The 22488-nt window shown below is 35.9% G+C and overlaps 4 protein-coding genes across 5 annotated transcripts; 2 read left to right on the top strand and 2 right to left on the bottom strand.

Annotated features, from left to right (window-relative positions):
- Positions 1914–3988, top strand: LOC18779686 (NAC transcription factor 56). The gene is made up of 3 exons (XM_007211413.2): positions 1914–2228; positions 2361–2668; positions 2806–3988. Exons 1-3 carry the CDS (start codon positions 2012–2014, stop codon positions 3370–3372), a joined length of 1092 nt encoding a protein of 363 aa, XP_007211475.1. The 5' UTR covers positions 1914–2011; the 3' UTR covers positions 3373–3988.
- On the top strand, positions 9117–9934 carry LOC18778277. Its single transcript, XM_020562723.1, has one exon. The coding sequence runs from the start codon at positions 9431–9433 to the stop codon at positions 9779–9781; it is 351 nt and encodes a 116-aa protein (XP_020418312.1). The 5' UTR covers positions 9117–9430; the 3' UTR covers positions 9782–9934.
- LOC18780973 lies at positions 11310–15369 on the bottom strand. The gene is made up of 7 exons (XM_007211380.2): positions 14770–15369; positions 13660–13800; positions 13452–13565; positions 13188–13361; positions 12399–12514; positions 11795–11879; positions 11310–11696 (listed from the first exon to the last, which is right to left on the bottom strand). Exons 1-7 carry the CDS (start codon positions 15268–15270, stop codon positions 11691–11693), a joined length of 1137 nt encoding a protein of 378 aa, XP_007211442.1. The 5' UTR covers positions 15271–15369; the 3' UTR covers positions 11310–11690.
- Positions 16723–21750, bottom strand: LOC18778244 (peptidyl-prolyl cis-trans isomerase CYP37, chloroplastic). Of its 2 annotated transcripts, none has more exons than XM_007211529.2 (12): positions 21444–21750; positions 21053–21313; positions 20883–20972; positions 20355–20450; positions 19813–19920; positions 19515–19564; positions 18527–18629; positions 18112–18165; positions 17674–17832; positions 17424–17546; positions 17203–17252; positions 16723–17084 (listed from the first exon to the last, which is right to left on the bottom strand). In XM_007211529.2, the coding sequence occupies exons 1-12, from the start codon at positions 21624–21626 to the stop codon at positions 16973–16975; spliced, it is 1389 nt and encodes a 462-aa protein (XP_007211591.1). In that variant the 5' UTR covers positions 21627–21750; the 3' UTR covers positions 16723–16972. The 2 variants fall into 2 exon arrangements, with proteins under 2 accessions (XP_007211591.1, XP_020416780.1); XM_020561191.1 differs by having other exon boundaries at positions 21053–21321; positions 21444–21529.

Consider the following 22488-nt stretch of genomic DNA (forward strand, 5'->3'; position numbering starts at 1 on the left):
AAATATTGCTGAAGTGTGAGCGAAATTATCAACATCGATATTTTCCGATATTATTGACATCGATATTTATACAATATGTGTATGGATACGTTTCAAAATATTTGTGACCCGAAAAAACGATAATATCCTCAATATTTCGTCAATATTATCGATATTTTAGACTATGCATTCAATGCATTCTTTTTTTATTTGATTTAATATGGGTATTATTGAAAAATTATACAAACTTTGTTTTCCATTCCTACTCAAAATAAACATGGGAAATGAAATAAAGTGATATTTCCTTGTTAGCATTACCAAACATGGGAAAGGAAATAAAGTGATATCTCCTGGTTAGCATTACCAAACATGGGAAAAGAACCTTCCATTTCCCAAATAATTTCCCCTCAAATCCGTTCCCTAAACCAAACAGAGCCTTATTGGTTATATACATTAACTCTCGTCATGCTATAAGCACATATCTTGGGTTATGGAAGAAATATTTTTATGTGGTGATGACATACTAATTCACATGAGTTATATATAATATGGGTGGACGACAAGATTGCTATTTCATAAACGTGTTATATAATATAAATCAATTGATAACACTACGTAATGATGTGATTGTTAGAGATGGGAACGGGTCGGGTAGGAGCTGGGTATGACAATACCATCCCCGTCCAGCTCTCCATCCCTGCCTCTGTCCCCGAACCCATCTCCGTTTAATAGGTTTCCCCGTCCCCATCCTCGTTGGGGGGACTATCCCCCATATCCGCCCCAAATCCTCGATTTTTTATGCATAAAAAAATATTTATCATACATTTTAACATTAAGTTTCATATTAAATTATCATCCAACATATCCAAATTAACTATAAAGTTTAACTCAACTATTCAAAATCACATCAATATGAAATTCCAGAGAAGATTAGAAAAGGAAGGTTAATTTAAGGTTAAACATAAATATTATAATTATATATTTATTTGTTTAAATATAAACATATATATATTCGGGTCGGTTTCGGGGATGGGGACATCAATACCATCCCCTACTCATACCCGCCAAGGATTTTTTAAGTTTGGGGATTCCCGTACCTTATACCCGTTCGGCCTCAAAATCTCCCTTCGTTAAAGTTAAGGACCCGCTCCCGCGGGGATTTTTGCCATCCATAGTGATCGTGACAATGAAAAATTATACGACTTATAAATCAAGAGAACAAGACTTGCTAAATAAAAATCAACCCTAAATGATGAAAAGATTGAATTGAAGAGCAGGGGCAGGATCCCCCTATTAAATATGGAAAATGCTAGGGAGACCAACTTTAGATACCAACTTGTGTACCAACTCTCTAATAGAGTGTGGGACCCATTGTATTGGTGGGCTCCACCTCTATTAGAGAGTTGGTACACAAGTTGGTATCTAAAGTTGGTCTCCCTAGCATGACCCTATTAATATTTAGTCTCCAATGGTTTCTTGGTGAAGTGGGGTCCTTCGCAAACCTGGTGGTTTCTGCGCAACAAAAGCATGACATCTGAAGCGTAAAGCTTATTCCCACCCCTAGACTTATCCGCCTATATATTTTTTGTTGCTTTGTGTGGTCTGTGGGCCCCACCACATTCTCGCAATACGTGTCGCCCTCTCCCACATTGGGAATTCCACATGTCAATCCATCAACGGCCCACAATCCAGTTAACGTCGTCATGAGGTACCCATCACCCCCATCCCTAACCACCACAAGGTCGCTCTCATCCCATGCACAAAATTAGGCCCTCTCGAAAAACCATGGTTAATCCAGTAATTAAACAGTATCAAAATGACTAATCTGCCCCTGAATACCATTTGGCCGCTCCCTGCCATTTGTCGTGTAGTTTAAACCTTCATGGAGGCACTTGTAGCCGAACGTTGCCCTTCACATACATAAAAGTAGGCCCCTGCCACCTCCATAACAATTTTGAGCTCTATATGTTTGTGGTGTGATTTGTAATATGTGCTTGGCTGCCAAAAACCCTCAACTCTCAATAACCAAAAAATGGAGAGCACCGACTCCTCCACAGCCTCACAGCAGCAGCAGCAGCAGCAACCCCAGCCCCCGCCACAGCCAAACCTACCACCGGGGTTTCGCTTCCACCCGACCGACGAGGAGCTAGTGGTCCACTATCTCAAGAAAAAGGTCACCTCTGCACCCCTTCCCGTTGCCATCATCGCAGAGATCGAACTTTATAAGTTCGACCCTTGGGAGCTCCCAGGTACTTGAAATCAAAATTCTTATATATAACAGGTGTATATTATATTATTACAGTTTGTGACAAAAGACTAATACTAATAATATTAAATTATGCTTGGTTTTTTTATTCTTTGTTCTTTTTTGTTGGGTGCAGCTAAGGCTACGTTTGGAGAGCAAGAATGGTATTTCTTCAGCCCGAGAGACCGGAAGTACCCGAACGGAGCGAGACCCAATAGAGCAGCGACGTCAGGGTATTGGAAGGCAACAGGGACTGATAAGCCGGTGTTGACTTCTGGAGGTACACAGAAAGTTGGTGTGAAAAAAGCACTTGTGTTCTACGGAGGGAAGCCCCCAAAAGGAATTAAAACCAATTGGATTATGCACGAGTATAGGCTGGCTGATAGCAAGACCAGCAACAAGCCACCGGGGTGTGACTTGGGCAACAAGAAGAACTCATTGAGGGTAAGTTAGTGTGTAATTAAGCAATTGAGTGAAATTAATAAATCTGGTTTTTGGGCTTTTGGTTTGGTTTATGGATGTTGGTTTAAATTATTCTGATCTGATTTGGAAATGAATTGATATGGTGGATCTGTGTGTAGCTTGATGATTGGGTGCTGTGTAGAATTTACAAGAAGAACAATTCGCATAGGCCAATGGATCTTGAAAGAGAAGACTCTATGGAGGACATGATGGGGCCATTAATGCCACCATCCATAAGTCATGTGGGCCATCACCAGAATATGAACCTGCACCTTCCAAAATCTAACACAAATTATGGACCGCCATTCATAGAAAATGACCAAATTATTTTTGATGGGATAATGAGCAGCACCGATGGATCGGCCTCTTTGTCCAACGGGACTAGTCAGCTGCCTCTAAAGCGGTCTATAGTGCCATCCTTGTACTGGAATGATCAGGAGGATGATCAAACGGCTGGGGCTTCATCAAGCAAGAGGGTGGTACAACTGCACCAATTGGACAGTGGTACTAATAATTCTGTTGCTGCTAATAACAATTCTACTTCTATTGCCAACTTGCTCTCTCAGCTTCCACAGACACCTCCATTGCATCAGCATGCAATGCTAGGATCCCTTGGTGATGGCCTATTTCGAACACCGTATCAGCTTCCTGGGATGAATTGGTTTTCTGAGTCCAATTTGGGATAGATGGTTTGGTTGGTGTATGGTGATGATTTATAGCACCTATTATTTATGGCTAAGTAAAGCTTTCTTGCTAGCTAGCACCGGAGATTTATCGACCGATCGACGGATGCGTTATGTGATCGGAATTTGAAGGTATCAATTGGCTCATGAGGCTAATGATGTTATATTTAAGGATATACTCTTGTTATTAATTAGTTTGTATAGATTTTGGAATATTGGGGGATTGAGATTTTGTTTGTTAGGAAATTGATTAAACAGTCTAGAATCTAGATGATGAAGATGAGAGTGGCCGCAAGTTTCCTTTGAGCATAAATGGGTAGCTGTGCTATAAGTTCAGGTGAGGCCATGATAGCAAATATATAACTCTATACATATATTTTGCTCTCTCTCTCTTTTTTTTTTCTTTTTTTTTTTAATATATGTAGGAGAAGAACAGGGAAAAAAGGTGATGAGGTGCTTTTGTTGTAGAAAAAATAAAAGAGTTTGATTATATTTATATTTTTCTGTAGGATTTATTCCGATCTTGTATATTATTAGAACATCTTGTAGAACAACATGAATTATTCACAATTATATTATATAAAGTAAAGAATACAAATAATTGTAATCTTCTTTTAAATTTTTGTTATCATGTATTTGAATTACTCCATGATCAATTTATTGTGATCAGATAAACTATATGCTAGCCAGGAACTAGTTTGCTATTACTTGGTTTTTGGCTTTCTCTCACATTGAACACCATGAACCCCTAGAAGGTAAGGATTTCTTTTCTTTTTCCTCCCAAATATACGTCATTATCTGCCTTTCCTCATCTCTCTGAGTAAATTGTCAAAAGAAAAACATGTAATCAGAAAGGCAACTCCAAATTATCTATATTTTATCATTTCAATTTTACATATTTTCAAATGTTTTTCTATACATATATTATATATATATATATACACTCACAGTTATTTTCTTATTCGGATGTCCTCGCGTTATTATTGTGCTGATGCTATTGTAAACGGGCAGGAAATTAGAGAGGGGTAGCACAAAATACATGGTGTCTGCGTGATAATAATGTTTGAATATCCATATAGGAGCATTTCTGTATATCAGTTATTCTCTTATTCAGATGTCCTCACATTATTATCATGTGGATGCTATTATAAATATGCAGGAAATCAAAGAGGGATAGTACAAAATACATGGTGTCCACACGATAATAACTTCGGATGTCCGTATAAGAGCATTTATATATATATGTGTGTGTAGAATCATTTCTATATATATGTATGTAATTAAATATATTTCTATATATTTAATTATTTTCCCATGTTTCAAGTAGGAAGCAATCCGAGATTTGTAGAACTTGAATATATATATATATATGCATATATTTTCAAATTTTCCGAGTTAAATTTTAAAGTGATATATACACAAAATAATCAAAAGGAAATTAGTATTACAAGAAATGATTCTTAGTTAATAATTAGTTGGAAGAGAATATAAACATGTCATTAATTTGAAGTACGAACAAACTGGGGTCCCGTCACTTTTTGATCACACATTATTGTTTTTATACTTATCTTTATCCATCAGATAAGTTTTATCAATCGTCACTGTTGATAATAAGACTAGGAAAATACTTCTCTCCTTACCATGTAACTAAGAGTTTATGTATACCTGTCAATAATAGTGTGATATGTGTGCATAATTTTTTTTATTTTTTATTTATATTTTTAATGAACTATTTTTGTAATTCGCATGAAGGAGAAGTATCTCCTTATCGTGAATGAGACAAGCAGTATCTATAAGATTATTAGTGTTAATTTCTTTGTGAGCCAGCGAGTCACTTCACGATTAATCTTCCATGTACTTTTTATTCCAAGAAAGTATTTTAGGAGTGATGATTAGACTAGGTGATCTGTCATTCCACTATTGGTCCTGAGAGAAAAATCAAATACTAATTAAGTATCACTATTAACCTTTGAATCATCGATTTCTCTCATTATCCAGGCTCCAAAGATGCTTCATCTCCAATCAAATTGAAGTTGTCATTTTTACTCAATCCCTTGTAACATATGAAACTTACCGACATGATATCACTCATTTGAAAATAATAATATATAAAATTAAAAAAGAACCCCATCAGAAAAAAAAGATAATATAATTAAAGAAGCAAAAGTTTGGTCGTAGAAAGTTGAAGTTCTTTTCGTGGGATGAGAAGTTGATGGAATTTTGCATGAACTTAGCTTTTGATAAAAGCATGACTTTCTCAGAAATTAACTGAACCTTTGAATTAATCTACAAGCATGACAAAACCTTGAATTAATCTACAAGTTGATTATTTTTATCCCCAAAAAGATTTTGCAGATATTTGAGATAGTGTGAGTGTCATTTTCTTTCATTAGACTGATAAGACGTTGCAAGTATATTCCATGACCTTGAGGTCACAGAAATTGACAAGAAGAGGCTACCTCATCTCACCCTCACAAATGGCTTTTCTTTTTTGCTGACTATACATACATGGGACCATTCTTGCAATCATCTAAAGGAATCATTATCTTAAAACCACACAAATTAAATACCCTTTAATTACATTCCTCACTGAGGAAAGAGTACAAAATGACTTTATTAAATTTCGCATCATTGCTGCTTAATTTTGGTATAGATATTGCGATCATGAAAATGCGCTATTATCTTCTTCTTTGATCCCTTTTGTGGAAGATGCTTTTCCAAAGCCTAGAAACCCACCATAAATAAATCTAGCCACATACATTACATTACATTTTTCTTTTTTATACAAATTGTTTACCTAAAAATAGGCCCAAACACAAATATAAGCGATAGTGAAAGGAAGGAGAATCGAACACAGGACATCAGTTGTAAGGATAAACTGTTTTTGACTACTTCATAAACTACAAGTCTATTGCTACGTTTTAGAATTGCAAATACTTATATCGTTGCTATAAAGATTAGGTGTATGATTAAAATTAATTATTGCCTTCATTTTCATGACTTTTTTCGTGATACAAGACAAAAAAACAAATTGAAGTTGAATAAATCAATCAGAGAGATAAAGAGAGAAAACCAGTTTTGGTTGAATTTAATGTGTGGGACAGTTCTTGATTGATCTCAAATTGCCCTAGGCCCTCTCTGTCTACCAAAAAGAAGATCCTGTTGATGCTAAAAGGTAGGTTTGCAATCTGAATTTATTTGGTTCGGTTTGTAGAGCTTGTTGATGTGGTAACCGAAATGACCTAATTCAGATTTTCATTTTCAGTTGCAACTTAGCATGCTACTGTAGTTTATCTGCATGAAACCAACTTAAACTTGGTTAAAAATATATACTATTCTCTTATGTTACAATATAATATGTTATATCATCTGTCTGTCAATTCAGATCACATATTTAATTATAAACATAATCAATCTGTTGTTTATAGAGAAAATGTATCATATCCTTATCTAATAACTTTATGAAAATAGCATAATGTTATAGTTTACTTAATCTCTGTTTTTCATATAAGATGTTTGTTATTTAACTGTTGGATTTCATCGACCTAATGACTTAGAATATGATATGTACCTTGTTTTGTTTACATGTTTTAGCATTCGGATTGGGTTTAGTGGAGTAACTCGAACCCTAAAACGCCAAAACCAAAATTTAAGAACGCCATAACCAAATTAAGACCTCAGAAACTCATACCAAACCAACCCAAAATGATCCTTTGGTCCGAATCTTGAGCATTCGATAAATGAAGCTACATCCCTACTAAAAAGGTCACTAGATTAGGGCCTTCCCTCTCCCAACCAACGAATGTCGCTTCAAATTAATGAAGTTGGTGCTCGATCGGCCAACTATAATTAATTCTATACCATATTTAGAGCATGATTGAATAGTAAAAGGTTATGTCATAATAAAAAGAGTGACGTTATTTTCACTCATGTTCTATTTTTCCACTCACCATATAAATTTGAATAAATACAAACTTTTCTTTTCACCTACCATTATTCCTAAAATATCCTTTAATTGTATTTCCATATTTGCTATTACAATAATAAAAAAAAATCTATAAGGAATTTATTCAATTAGCCTATCCCCACCCCAATCGCCCTCTCCCCTTCTCCCCGGAGTTTGTAAGTTTAGGTTTTCTTCTAAGTCCTAATTTATGAAGAACACATAGAGAGAAAGATGTTGATTTCATTTTGTTTGGTGGGTTGGGTATGAAGATGGGTGTGGATTTTGAACCAAAATATATATATATGGGTGTGCGTGCGTGTAGTCATTTTATAAAGGGGTAAATTTGTCTTTAAAATTTTAAAGATAAAATGAATGATAAAATAAGACAGATAGATAAAAATAACAGCACTTAAGCCACACAATAAAACCATTTTCTTTATGCATTATTCTCTTTATACATAAAGTGGCCTAAAAGTCTAACTTGGCAATCGCCCAAAATTTGACAACGATTCTGAAGTAATAATTCAATCCCATGTTACCCAATCCCCTATATTTAATGCATGGTACAGAAATTGTTGGCAAGTATGAAGTTATGTCATGCATACATTTTTTTATGAGATTTTTTTTAAAGAAATATCACTTGAATTTATACGTCAATTTTAATTTGTCATCTTAAAGCAAAATTTAAGAGAAATATTACCTTAATTTTTCAAAATCTATGATTTGTCATCTGACTTTAACACTAATCAATTTTCCATCTATTTTAAGGATATTTTAGTTTTTTCATTTTTAATGGTATTTTAAAAATGAAAAATTCATTATATAAAAATTGTATATCTTTTAAACATTTAAAATTGAAAAATAAAATTCTCACATTCTGTCATCCCTTGCGCACCACCGGCGGCTCCAACCAACCCCGTCCACCTTGAAATCCATTCCCCCTTCCCTCTCTCCATTCCTCTTTCTCTCTTTACCATGGAACACCTACCATCCATAGACAAATTCCCTCAGCCCACCAAACATGGGTGGAACCAGGAATTTATATAGGGCTGGGCTAAACCAAACAAGCTCATTCTTGGCTTTGTTGAATAAATATATATATATATATATATATATATAGAGAGAGAGAGAGAGAGAGAGAGAGAGAGAGAGAGAGAGGAGAGGGCGGGATCTTATGCGATGTGTTTTAGGGGTGGGTGGGTTTGGGGTAGGGGATAAAGGGAGAGAGGTCTTTTTTTTTTTCTCTCGCTTTTTTCCTTGATAATATGGAAAGACTAAAATATCCTTAAAATAGATGTAAAATTGAATGGTGTTAAAGTTAGAAGATAAATCATGGATTCTGAAAAATTAAGATGATATTTCTCTTAAATTTTTCTTTAAAGTGACAAATTGAAACTGATGTATAAGTTCACGTGACATTTATACAAAATTCTCTTTTTATAATAGCAGTAATTAATGTATTGTGAGACTCACTTGCATCAATAGCTAACAATCGCTCATGAGCGCGTGAACGTAATAGTACTGTTGATTATAATGGCAATGGAAAGAGTAATGATGCCCAAAAAGGGAAGAAAAAGATTGGAGCTCCATATTGTTTTCTTTTGTGGAAAGATTGGAGCTAATATTATTTTAGTGAAAAGAGTTTGGAGAAATAAGAACCACATAACCTTACAGTACTAAGCTGGCAGTATAGGTTGGTCATACCAGGCAGGCCCAACTTACAGGACCAAATATGTCATAAATCAAACATGTAAAGGTGTTTGACATGTCTCAGTGAACATTCATCAAGCTTGACAAGATTTCTTATTCAAATGTCACGGCTCCTATGCATACAAATATAAAATTTTAAAAAATAAATAAAAGTCTCAACTTCTAGACCAAGTCTTCAAATTGGTCACCAAGCCGAAGAGAAATATAATATCTCAATTGGTCAAAGACACGGAGAGCCCAACCATTTTGAACTGAGAAAAAAGTCTTCCTTTAACTATAGGCTCTCATTTGCAAGCATATAAACTTGCATCGAACACTCCAAAGCTAAGCATCTTGGTCATTTGGTATCATCACAATACATTCAATTCAAAGCACAATACTTGTTTCTCTTCCTGGCTTTACAAAATGCAAAGGAGCTCTCACCACTACAAACATAACATTGGAGAAAGGCTACAGACTCTCAGTGTACATTGCAAGACAGAGGGAACAAATCGTGGTCTTAGGCACAGTTGTATGGCCTCCTCATCATCCCCTAGGCCTCGAGTGCAGGCATGCACCTGCACGAATCGTCCCGGGTTGAATCGCTGTAGCCGGCACGGGTATGCAGTGCCGGGGGCTGAGAAGTGGAGGAGGAACTATGCAAACAAGGAGGTTTTAAGGAGGGCGTTGAGATCTACACCAAACCGAAGCTTAAGTCTTCGGTGGTGGAATTTCCAACCAACGCCTAGTCGGCTCTCTAACATGTCTATGGCTTAATTAAAGGAGCTAGCTGCAATTTTTTATATAATGTTTTTGTACGTACTCAAACAGATTGGGCTTGTAATTTCTTTCTGTTGTTATTCTTTAGAGGATATTACTCACCAATCAGTGTTCTTAATTTTGACCGTGAAAAATTCTTGTTTATCCATCTCTCTCTGCACATATCATAATTTGCTTTGTTTTGCCTAGTACGACTTGACAGTTTGACTATTTATACTATTTCAACTCATCATTTAGTGTACCGTCCCTAGATAAAGATGTTCTATAATCAACATCTTGATATATTGAGGATTAGTTGAGATTCCATTTCAACATTAACTTGCTTGTATCGCTCTTAATTGCTTGAGCTACAAATTTTTTATAAACGTGTAGAAATTCATGTTTCAACCGGGCCGCATTTACCTTGTTGACTACGGCCTTGAAAATGCTTGGGTCCTGGGCTTGGCTTGATTCTTCAACGCCTCATGCTACCAGTACCGTTCAATATGCTTTACGCTTTTATGGGTCGAGGTAAGAAAACCAACTTTTACCAAAGATGGAGTCCAGAGCCAGTCAAGAAATCGAACGGTCTTCATCAGGAGACTTTCTACTGTCTTGGTAGGTAACATCGTTGGGAAAATTTGCGGAACAGAGGCAAAGGACAAGACCAGTTTGCTCAATGTTGAATATGATTGAGCAAAAGTTTGACATGGTTGGTAGTTTCACTAGTGATTTCTCACTAAGGGCGTAAGCAGCACTTCTGTTCATAATCCCTTTTATTAGAACCGCAATTAATTTTTTATTAAAAATTGAACTGCTTGACTGAAAAAATACTTAGTGCCCGTTTGACATTGCTTATTTGGGGTGATAAGTGATTTTTTAAAAATTTTGGGAAGCCCAACCCGTTTGGTAAACTGTGAGAAAATCACTTATTGTTAAAAATTGCTGTGAGAGAAAGCTATAAAGGAAAGCAGCTAATGAGGTGCTTTCATTTTCTGATTATGCAGGAATCAGTTTCAAAAAGGAGCTGGGTTTAATGATTAATCGGCAATCATTTTTTGATTATGAGTAAAATCAATACCAATAACACTTTTAACAAAAATTTTACCAAACGCCAAACTACTTTCTCTCACAGCTGATTTTTCTCACAGCAAATTTGACAGCGATTATTTTCACAGCACAGCAATGCCAAACTGGCCCTTAGAATGTGCTTTTTAAGAAAGCTCTTTTATGACCTATAAGCGTTTATTCTAAAAACAGTCACAAATCTTGCCTATGAGGTGAGTTAATCTTGAATATGATTGATGACAAGATCAGATCACCATATGATTGAAAATGCCTTCTAAGGAGATAATTAACTTGGGAATGCATTGTTGCATTTCTTTTCCAACAGTTTCTTAATTTGTTAGAATTTGTTAATAGAACAGAGGAACTAAAATGATTTTGTTTAAACAATCCCCTGTTGTATTATTAAGTGCCAGTTGATACTCTAGTGACAGAAAACAAATGCCACTAAGCCAGAAGACGCCTCTAAAACGTGACAGCATATCCGAATCAGGAATATTTGTATCCAACTTTTGCCAAACTATACAAATCTTGTTACCTTTACATTAATTAGTTTTTCTTTTTTCTGTTTAAGGTCGTTGAATTACTTAGTTAAATGATCTAAAATTATATACCAGGGACTTAATGCATATATATGGGGCGAAACGGTGTCACTTTTAACGTGCACAAGCATGTTCCTGAGATTGGTGCAGTATGTATATATATATATACCATAATCAGACAGCCCAGGGATATATCCACATCGCCAGGCATTTCATCTTTTATGTCACGGTACGTCGCGAAGTGGATCTTTTAAACCTTAACTTGCCCATTTCTTTCATGTAAGAATTCCTCTTTGATCTTTTGGTTGTTCTTGATTTGTTTACTCCTGATGAAGGGGAAGAAGACAAATTGTAGCACATCAGAAATTGTAATCTGCAGCTCTTATATACTCAATAAAATCAGTGTACAAGGGTTTGTATATACCTCAAGAGGACTTGTGTTTGAAGAACTGGAATTTGCTTCAACTGGTGCCTCAGAAATCCTTGCTTCTGATTTTTCATTTGAATAGCTGGCAAACAGAAATTTTGAGCCATGTTAGACACGAAACCTACACAAGAAATGATAAAAAAAAATGCTACAGCCTGACAAATACCTAAGTTTAAGCTTTCCCAAAATATTTCATGGTGGAATCTTTTCCTATAGAAATTGAGAGCAAAACAAAATGTGGCCAAAAAGAGTGACCAGACCCTTCCAAACCAGATTCACTCTATAGAAAAAGCAGCAATATATATAGTAGACGCTTTTATCTGCCACATATTTGGACATCATATATACCTCACATTTGTTAGATTTTTTAAACTAAACTTCTTAAACCAACTTTTATATGAAGAAAACATCAACTACAGTGCACAATTTAGTTCTGCCAGACAAAACCCTTTTTTATACGCACCAAATAAGAAAGAAAAACATGAATAATTTTTGTGAGGGTAATTATTTAGCTCTGGCTTTTAGGAGGAAAGAAAGTCATGATCTTCAATCTTTTCTGCTCATTAGTGAAAAATACAAATAATCAATATTAAATACTTACGTTGACAGTATAGTCACCCAGATCAACTCTACACAGTCCACCCATAAGAGCCTTTGTTCGACAGGGATCACACCATAGGTAACAAGATGCGCAAATGGCCAAAGTTTCCACCCAGCCTGCATAAGAAATTACATTCCAGAAAGATGTCAATGGTCAAATAATTACATGTTCTTTTAACCCAAACTTTAAACAAGGAATATATAACCGCTAAAGCTAGCAGCACTTTTGACACATGACCTGGACCATAAAAAATAAGCACTTTTTATTTCTCTAAATAGCCCTGCTTTTCCTTACAGTGTCTTTTAGACTTTAGGAAGGTGATGTTCGGGAGTTCAGGAAGGAAAAGACATTTCAGAGTTAGTGTTGACAAAGTTTTTCTCAGCTGGACCATGTATGCACTAATTGCTGAGCCAAGACCAGTTGCAAAGCAAACATTATTGTCTAAAACTGGTTGCCAAGGTTAATACTACATTGCAGCAAGAAAAAACAAAGTTCAAAACTACATGGACAGGAAACAGCTGACACAAAATATAAATGCCAATACTTAGTCGAATGCGCAAACATTATTTGATTGAAAAGTGACAGAACCATGCTCCAAAAATCGAATAAAACTAGCAATTCAAGTTCTAATTGATAAAAGACACCGGACGATCCTGGCTTTTCAATTGCCCACAAGCTAGAGGGCATGAAATGAGAATGAATTAGATTGCCAGTAATTTTACTCTAAACAGTCAACAGAGCATGAAAAGGTGGTACTTTTTCTTATAAAAAGGCAGAGGGTTCTCTTACAGTTAGCATGGGCCAGAATGTCGCTTTCAGTTCACTAAAAATGTCGATGGGTGATTCGAAACGCAAAAATCCCAAAACGGTAAAGTAAATGCTGTTCCAAATTGCTGCCCATACTGTTTGGTCGAAGGCTACTTTGGCAGGAACCACCCACCAGTCTTGGAATGGAATAAGCTCCTGAAACCAGTTTAAGTTGGTTAAGGAACCCCAGGAATATTTTTTTTTAATGTTAAATTCTAAAAATAAACAACTGCACAAGAAATTTACCTCGCAAAACTGGTAATAGTAGTGAGAGAGGGAACCATGGAGAGTAAATCCAACAAGACCTGACCTGAGCATTCGTGTACGATCGAACTCAAATAGAGGTTTTCCTTCAAAGCACTACAAAAATTATAAGACAAGCATTATGCACTGTCAAGGACAAACTTCACCAACTGGAAGACTCAAATAGTTTTAATTCACAACACCAACACACCTGTGCAATCCAATCCCCTACAGAATACACCACACCACTAATCACCATTTTGGCTAAAACTGGGTTAGTCTTGAGAGCTTCCTCATAAGCACTCCAGTTGTGTTGAGGTGCATATCTTAGGATCTCATACAGAGTCCAACCCTGAAAAGAGTACCAACACATAAATCCCCGCAGACAAATTGATACAAGGGCAGTGCACATAGACATAGAAAATCATAAAATCAAGACATTCAAATCACAAATTGCAACCTATAATGAAATTTTCTAAATATAACTACGAACTAATTGGACCGGACGAAACATATTGCTTCATACCACTCTAACCATAAGTGACAAGTTCTATTCACTATCAACTTAAGAAAATGCAGCAATCTCCTAGTCCCCCACCAAATTCTCTTATTGTCTTTTTGTTTTTGTTTTTTTCTTTCAGCCTCACAAACAACTAACTAATCTCATCTTCCATCCCTTGTCATTATATGTTCTTGTTGCTCCCCGTGATTGTTATTCTACAGTGCAAAACCATCCCTGATTTGACATAACATTTCCAGATCATGTTTCCTATCGGATTTAACAAAGTTTGAATAATCACAATCCTTCAAAAGCAACATCCACTTCATTATTTCCATGTAAGTTATAAAATTTCTCTTCACTCTTGCTTCCTCATGAATGATCATATAAAGACAGCAACAGCATCACTTCAAAATTTGACTATACAGCATCAATCCATGACAAAGGATTCCCCTATAATTAGAACATTTTCACACATTTATCATAAGACAGGCGACCTGCCCAACTTCCACCAAATAAATTGAAAATGCTTGACCTTCGCACTCCAAGAGCACAAACTCAAAGAAAAAAGCAATGCAGGCAATTGATAAAAGCTCACTATCAAAGCGGCTAATGTTAATTAACCAGAGAATGATAAGCAACCTAAAAGAACCAGAATGAATAAGAAAAAAGAAGGAACAGAACTAATCTAAGAACCAACTTCACCTCAAATTCTCACACAGCAAGCCACAGAAGACAGAACACTAGAATCACACACTGAACAAAACCAAATCACATGGAAATAAATAAAAATTCAATTAAATACTAAAGAGCTTGACTCACATGCCAGTAATCCTGATCAATAGTGAGCAACTTAGTGATAGCAAAAGTACCAGCTGCGAGCACAATAGTGGCATTGATAGTCCTATCTACGAGCCTCTCAAATTCCTCACTCTCCCTCTCATTTCCAACCCCAGAAGATCCAAACCCACCAGCTCCTTCAAAGGAAAGCCTTCCCTCACTTGCTCCAAACCCACCTACCTGACTCGCCAACTCGCCCTCCACACCTTCACACTCCACCCTGCACACAGCCATCCCTTCCTGCTGGTCCGTACAGTCAGTGCTCTGAACTGGGATCACATCACACTCTTCTTGATCAACCAGAGACTTCAAAATCCACCTGTCTTTCCGTTTGTTTCTCAGGAAAGTTTGGTTCTTTGAGAGTTTGGAGTTACAAAGATTGGAGCTTAAGATGGGTTTTGGGTGAGCATTAGTGGGTTTTCTGGGTTTGGAGTTTGGGAGAGGGAGGAAGCTCTGGGGAGCTATGGAGTGGATGGAAGCCATGGCCGTTGCTGCGACTGAGTTGGGAGAGACCGAGTTGAGTCTAAAACTTTGTATCTGCCTATTTGTTTCTCCGCGTTGGAACGGTGAAGACGATTGGTTTTAACATGTTAGTTGCCTATTTGTGGTGGGGGTTATGATCATGTGTTTTGGAGTGTATGATTTTACTTTCATATCACCGTCCGATTTGAACCGTGCTTTGAGATGAACAGTTATTAGGGGTTTTGAGTCTGATCATTGGTAGAAGTAATGGGGTGTAGAATGTTATTGTGATGTGTGACGTTGACGATCTTTATTTTGTGGGTGAATCGTGATGAAATGCAGTCCACATAAGAAAGGTGATTGTTTGATAATAAAAAAATTCAATAAATTAATAAATTAACAAATACGAACACGCGGAAGTTGACCTTCGCATTTCCGGTTGACCAAAAAAAAAAAAAACCTTCGCATTTCCAAGGGAAACGGTGTCGTAGGATGTTATGCAAGCAAGTTATACAACGTCGGCCTGGTTGCCAAAATAAAAATAAAGTTATACAGTTGGTTGGTCCATAATGCAAGTAAAGTTATACAAAGTCGGCATTGCAATCTAGTGAAGGAATGGAAGAATTATACATTCAAATTTACGTAGATTAGTTTTTGCTAATATTGAAAAATGTCGTAAGTTCAAATTCATTATGAAGAAAAATGCGGTAGATATTTTATCATTTTCTACGAGATTCTTCAACAATAATACGTTACACGAGTCACCCAGATACCAAGCCCAAGAATCACTGTGTGGGTCCCCTCTGATCAAACAACCGTTTCAATCCATTAGTTATTAACATGGGCCCACGAAACACTCTGGAAATGAAAGCTACACATCTGAAAAAATCTCATGCCAATGATTCCAGATAAATCTTTGGTTCTAGATAAATTTGCAACACATTATTTTGGCTGCAATTTTGTATGCCAATCGAGTTTTCATGGTCATGCTTAAGACAAATACATGTTCTTGTTTGTTTCCTTTTGAATTATTTGCTATATAATTCATGGTACATGACTTTTCCACTTTTGTGTGGTTGATCTGAAAAAGAAGCTCACTTTCAATTAGTTCGAAATATTTGTCTTCTTTTTTTTTTTTGGTCGAATTCAGAATATTTCTCATTTGTTGTATGTAGATGTGGTCGACAGAAGAGCAAAAATTAGAACCTAAATTAGGTCGGCAAGTCAAGCCACACGCCATGTCGAGAAGGCAAGGGAAGCCACGCCATGCGGCAAGGCAAGGCAAAGCAGGCCACACAATGTCAAGGAAAATCTAAGATACAACGTTGAAATACCTAGTGTTGCGTCGCTAGCATGGACTTCCAAAACTCAGTTTTTCTGGAAGAATAGGATAAAAAGTTTGAGACGAAATTAGAGCATTGTCCAGCCAACAATGGTAAAAACAAAGAACCAAAAGTAATGCTCTGCCATATCTTTGAAGACGGATGAAAATGGAAACTTACTAGATAGAAGGACAACAATAACAGTTTTCAATTTTCACACGAGAAACTCGAACTTCAAATGGAAACAGCATAATTTAAGTGACACATGAAACCAGAAAGAAGAAGAAAAAAAGATGCACAAACTTGATAGCACAACCTGCACCAAGAAAATCAGGCTGCTACCTCCTAAAATACAACAAATACAAAGAATGAAAGGGAGTCCTGATTGACAAGAGAGCAAATCACTTCTCATCTGGCAATACAAGACGATCTTGACCGTCGATCAGCTTTGCAGATTGAATCACATCTCCTGTTTTTATCTGTGAGAGAATATCTCTCCCAGCAGTTGCATATCTGCATATTTATACATGTATAATCACTAATTAGCAAAAAGGAAAAACCCTGCATATTTTTATCCAAACCCTGAGTTTGGTTAACTACAAGAACAGTTTAGGAATAAAAAAGCACGTACCCAAAAACTGAGAATTCTCCTTCATCAAAAGATAACCCTCCCAAGCCAGCCTATAAGATAAAGGTACATGTACATCAGATGACACAAAAAGGAAGAAGAAAACAACAATGTCACTGTAAGATGGAAGAATCATGAAACATCTGATAGATTTGAACTTCTAAAACTTAATGGTTACTCTAAAGCTTTTCAGAATCCCAGTTCTTTGATTAACTTAAACTTACATTTCTTTTATCATAAAGATAGAAGAAAAACTGATACGGTGATGAGTACTCCTCATTGACTTCACTATGCGCCATAGCAACAGCTCCATAAACAGATAGTGGAAGAGTTGGCAATTCCCCATCCTTCCAGGAGGGGAAGAACAAAAAAAAAATGTAAATGTGAATCAACTATTCAAAATAATTACGTACGGGAAAATCATTTTGTTGATCACAATTGATGGAGTTGTAATAGTATGAAGCATAAAGTTACCTGCACATCTAATTTTGTTCTGTATAAGGGCTCAAATTGCCCAGATGGCTTTATCTCTAGAGGAACACTATAACCATTGTTCTTGTCAAGACCGTTGTCTGAAAGAACAGCTTGGTCGGTAGAGCGGAGCTTTGCCCCATTGTATGCCTCATCAATTATCTGAAGATATGCAAATTTAGATTGTTTAAGCACACTTCACCGAGGTAAATTCATATGAAATTCACAAGCACTATTAGAACCAAAGACTCAAATTTAGATAGCATCTTTATGAGAAAATTGGAAGATAAAGTCACATTGCTCAGCCTCTTTTTCTGGCCACTTCTAGTTGATGTTTGGATTAACCACAGCGGCGATGTAGCCAAAATACAAGAATAAGCAACATTCACGCACAGAATATATAAAATTTCATGAGGCCAATGTGAGGTTCAACTACCTTACCAGTTTTGCGAAATTCCCTGCTGTTAATGGTGCTGAATATCCATCTATAACAACCTGAGCAAAAGTTAACGATCAGTTTACATCAAATTAATAATACTGGCGATCAACATTCATTTTTTCCTATAATGATCATCATTAAGTATGTATTTTCACACAATTGAATGTTGCTTCCAATAGTCGCCTGTGGGTGCCCAGCCCAGGCATCCATTTTGGATACTAGATACTGGTCTATTCATTCCCATGCTCCGCACCCAGAAATCAAATACTGTAGCAGGTATCTTAGGTCTCTCGAGTCTTGATTGGGTGAAAATATTTTTCAAATAACACTATTAACAAAAATACTGATTCATTAAGAATCTGAACACGACGGAACTTAAGATCATCATTCTTCTATAAAATATGAGATATGTTATACCTGAATTTTGGCAGTCTTTCTTGGTTCACCACCGGCTTCAGGAGAAAATGTTGAACCATCACCTTTCTCTATGGTCAATTCAACAATTCCTCTCCCTGTAAGCCTACAAGTATTAAAAGAAAATATTGATATTCTACTTACAGCACAGATGATGTCATTGCAAAGCCTATTTATCGCACATGTAGAGGTCATTCAAACATAGGTTTGGTAAGTCAGTTGTATGTCAAAGAGAGAGCGGAACATGGAGGCCAAACTTCAATCTCAAACATATACCCAAGTCTAAACAAATTATAACAGACCAATACAGCTTCCCTTGGACATCCAGAAAACTCATATATATTTCAAGTTTGTCCCTTTGCATCATTATACTCCATAGTCTAGGGATCCATGCTGCATATAAAACAACCAGCTCCAAAGAACCCACTTCAAAAGTTTTAGACAACCACTGGGACCTTAGGGATGGATGGGCCAACAATATATATCAGGCTAACACCCTCCTTTACACACAACCCATCCCGGACGTGGAGAGAGAGAGAAATACAGACAGAAACATAGGTGCATCCCCATCCTGCACCTTGCAAATCAGCAAAGAAGTGGGGAATGGAGATTACAGGTTTCAAACCTAGGATCTTCTGCAATCAGAGATCTGATATCGTGCTAGTCTTAGACAACCACTGGACCCCAACTTAAACTATTAGGGATCGGACCGAGAATGTATATCTAGCTAACAAAAAGATCATAATCAGCTACATTAACAAAATTCAAAATGATTTTTATGATGGCTAATGTATCAAAAATTTGAATTATACATCTACATATGTTTGTTAGAGAACTGTTTGAATTGACCAGGACTAAAAAAGTTAATTTTTGTATTTCAGTGGAATGAAATATTTTTGTATTTCAATGGAATGAAATATCGTCCCCCAGAAAGAGAGAGAGATATCATTTAGTAAAAAAAAAAAAAAAAACCAATTGAGACAGAACTGACCTTGGGTATCTCTGGTATTGCTCGGGTAACAAAAATGACAAGCCTGGAGCCTGTTGAGAAGAATCAAATATCAAGTTGTGATTTTAGACATGTCACATTGTCCTAATAATATAATTAACTCCCACAGGAAAAAGATATTAAAAATGCAGGTTTCTATATAGTGACTGCAGCAGTAATTTTCTAGGAATTATATATAGAATCATGCTATGCTTTTGATGAGGCTTCCATATGTTGATTCCTTTATATAATAGTTATTTGTATAAAAGAGTAATCCAATGGTATAGATTGGTTGTATTACCTGTAACAACTCCAGCTCAGCAATGGTATCCAGTGAAGATGCGAGGCCTACTGATACTTTATCTGGGTCCTTATCCTTTATACATGCAAGAAGAGCTTGCAATCCATTCTGAAAACTAAGAGAAATTAAACAACATTCTTACAGTTGCTGCAGTGTACCATAATAACCTATTTGTCATAACTATGTCAAGTAACATGCAGAGCCATACATCTATTCTCCTGTTTCTTTTCTTCTCCATAGTTTCTTATGGGCATCTAGGATATAGAAAGTGTATAAATTTATAGTATATTTTGAGCAATGTAAACAAGGGTTTTTTCAGAAAACAGAACTTCTACTCCTATTATAGAATTTGACATCTAGCCAATTCCCAAAAAATGTCCCCAAAAAATTTGTCAACTGAAATTTTTCCTGAAAAAATAAACAGAAAATGTGTAAAATTTTAGTTGGATATCATACATGTGCCATGAGACATAAAAGAAGAGGATAGTATGATAATATCCTTGTCATGATCTTTGTCGTTCTTCTAGGGGAGCTTCACATACCTTTCCATCGATTAGAGATGCATATAATGTGGAGCCCTTCTCCCTCAAGTCTGTTGGTATGCTTGCCAGAATTGAATCCTTTTCATCTGTTGCTATCTAAGGTAAGGAAATAGAACTAAGAAAGTGTAAAATCTACTGCTAGCATCAATGTAATATATAAATGTAAGAATGTGATTGACGTATAAATGAAAAGAGAATATGGTTTCTAGATTTTAATGGTACCACAATTACAATCAATATAAAGCAAAAGTTGTGTAATTAGTACATAATTTTCTGCCAGGTACTACCATGTCTGAGGCCCTTGGGGGACCTGACATCTCAAGATATAAAAGAGAGAGAAATCCCATGACAGCTAAAAATCCAGGGAAACTCTCTTAAATTAATAACTTTAAATTGACGTCTCACAAAATCCTAATAGTGTCTATCTATGTAACCAACCTTTGATTCAAAGTTGCTTCCTTTCGAAAAGCGTTATATGAATGCCATACAAATTTCTTCTTAACCAACAAAAAAAAAAGCAACAGATACCTTTAAAGCTTTCTTCACATTTCCCTCCATGGTTCCATAAGGCTTTCTCTGTGGAATTCTTAGCAAATACAAAATCTCCTCCAGAGAATCCTAGAATGGAAGTAATATGGTTTCAAAACTGATTAATGTGAAAGTTAAGAGAGCATGTATTAAAATCAATAATCAATAACCTGTATGGTCTTCATGTTTGTGTTTGCAGGGATTGCCCTCCTTAAAGCTAGTTCTCCTGATCTGGGAACCTTGGTGTCTGGAGAATAAAGAACTGCATTTGCAGGTGATATAGGCAAAACGTCCCAACCAACCAAAGGAAGTGGAGAAGATATTTGGACAAACACAAGGATCACAGCAATTAGACTTTGAAGTTTGTTTGTATGTCCACGAGTTGATATGTAGGAATTGGTAAGAGTACCATGCTGCTGGTCTTTGAGTTCCTGAATGACTGAAAACCCATGTCAAAAGAAAAAAGGAAAGACCCAGCTAAGGGCAATAATTTCATACATTCCTACAACCCAAAAACCATAACTTCCAGAGATCAAGTATATGAATAAGATCAAAACCAACCTTTAGATGATTATTTTTGGGCAGGCAATGAACTCTGGAGCGGCCTGATCTTTCTGGGTCTTTCCCATTGAAGCAAAATATGAAATGGATTGGTTTGAGATTTGACCTTGGGGTAGAGGGAGCAATGGAGACATTGAAGGAGAGCCTGTGAGAGATGATGGCGGAGGATAAAGGGAATGCCATGACTGGTCACTAACTCACTGGAGATGGAAGTTGGTGGTAGTTGCAGAGAGGTTTTGGCGCGCCTCATCCGCTAAAGCCTATCTGGAATTTTTTTGACGGGTTTTGTATGGTTGTGGATGTGGAGTTTCTACAATGCCCCGAAGATAAGGTAAAGGCGTATGGGGTGTGGTGTGAAATATTGGGCAAATTTGTAAATTAAACAATAGTATAGATTACTACATAACTTAAAGAAAACAAAAATATAATAGTCAAACTCTTTTACTAAATCTAGATCAATAGCTAATATATTTAAAAAATACTACTCTTTTCGCACACGATTCCGCGTCACGAGAGGCTTTTATTTTTAAAATTTTAAATTTATTTTTGAATTAGAAAATATAATAGGTAGTTGTGTTCCATAAAAATAGGATCATTGTCTTATTTTTCTTTTAATTTTAATGTTTTAAATATGAAAAAGTGTGAATTTACCATATTATCCTAATTTAATTAATAATTTCAATTATTAATGTTTGCTATACCAATTGCATTTTTTGGTATTTTGAATGTTTCACTATTCTCTGCCTTTTGCATTATATATACTAGCCCCTTGGCACATGTGTGAGCATGTGCAAATTGGTTTTTTATTATTTATTTATTTATTTATAATTTTATTTTTAGAATTAAGAAAAGATAACATGGGTAGTTATGTTCCATAAAAGTAGGATCTATCATCTGATTTTATTTTTAATTTTAATTTTTTAATATAAAAATGTGAATTTACCGTATTATCCTCATTTAATTAATAATTTCAATTCTTAATGTTTGAATTAACCAATGACATTTTTTGGTATTTTGAATGTTTCACCATTCTCTGTCTTTTGCT

This window comes from Prunus persica, chromosome G4 (assembly GCF_000346465.2).
Source record: "Prunus persica cultivar Lovell chromosome G4, Prunus_persica_NCBIv2, whole genome shotgun sequence".
NCBI lineage: Eukaryota > Viridiplantae > Streptophyta > Magnoliopsida > Rosales > Rosaceae > Prunus > Prunus persica.

Excerpts from the sequence above, each read along its gene's own strand:
- LOC18778244 (XM_007211529.2), bottom strand. The coding sequence starts at position 21,626 with ATGGCATTCCCTTTATCCTCCGCCATCATCTCTCACAGGCTCTCCTTC. Across the intron at positions 21,314-21,443 it reads CCAAAAATAATCATCTAAAG|GAACTCAAAGACCAGCAGCA; the intron begins GTTGGTTTTGAT and ends TCAGTCATTCAG. Across the intron at positions 17,253-17,423 it reads ATCTTTATGATAAAAGAAAT|GCTGGCTTGGGAGGGTTATC; the intron begins GTAAGTTTAAGT and ends TTTATCTTATAG.
- LOC18779686 (XM_007211413.2), top strand. The coding sequence starts at position 2,012 with ATGGAGAGCACCGACTCCTCCACAGCCTCACAGCAGCAGCAGCAGCAG. Across the intron at positions 2,229-2,360 it reads CGACCCTTGGGAGCTCCCAG|CTAAGGCTACGTTTGGAGAG; the intron begins GTACTTGAAATC and ends TGTTGGGTGCAG. Across the intron at positions 2,669-2,805 it reads ACAAGAAGAACTCATTGAGG|CTTGATGATTGGGTGCTGTG; the intron begins GTAAGTTAGTGT and ends ATCTGTGTGTAG.
- LOC18778277 (XM_020562723.1), top strand. The coding sequence starts at position 9,431 with ATGCAAAGGAGCTCTCACCACTACAAACATAACATTGGAGAAAGGCTA.
- LOC18780973 (XM_007211380.2), bottom strand. The coding sequence starts at position 15,270 with ATGGCTTCCATCCACTCCATAGCTCCCCAGAGCTTCCTCCCTCTCCCA. Across the intron at positions 13,801-14,769 it reads TTGATCAGGATTACTGGCAT|GGTTGGACTCTGTATGAGAT; the intron begins GTGAGTCAAGCT and ends TACTCTTTTCAG. Across the intron at positions 11,880-12,398 it reads TGGGTGACTATACTGTCAAC|CTATTCAAATGAAAAATCAG; the intron begins GTAAGTATTTAA and ends TCTGTTTGCCAG.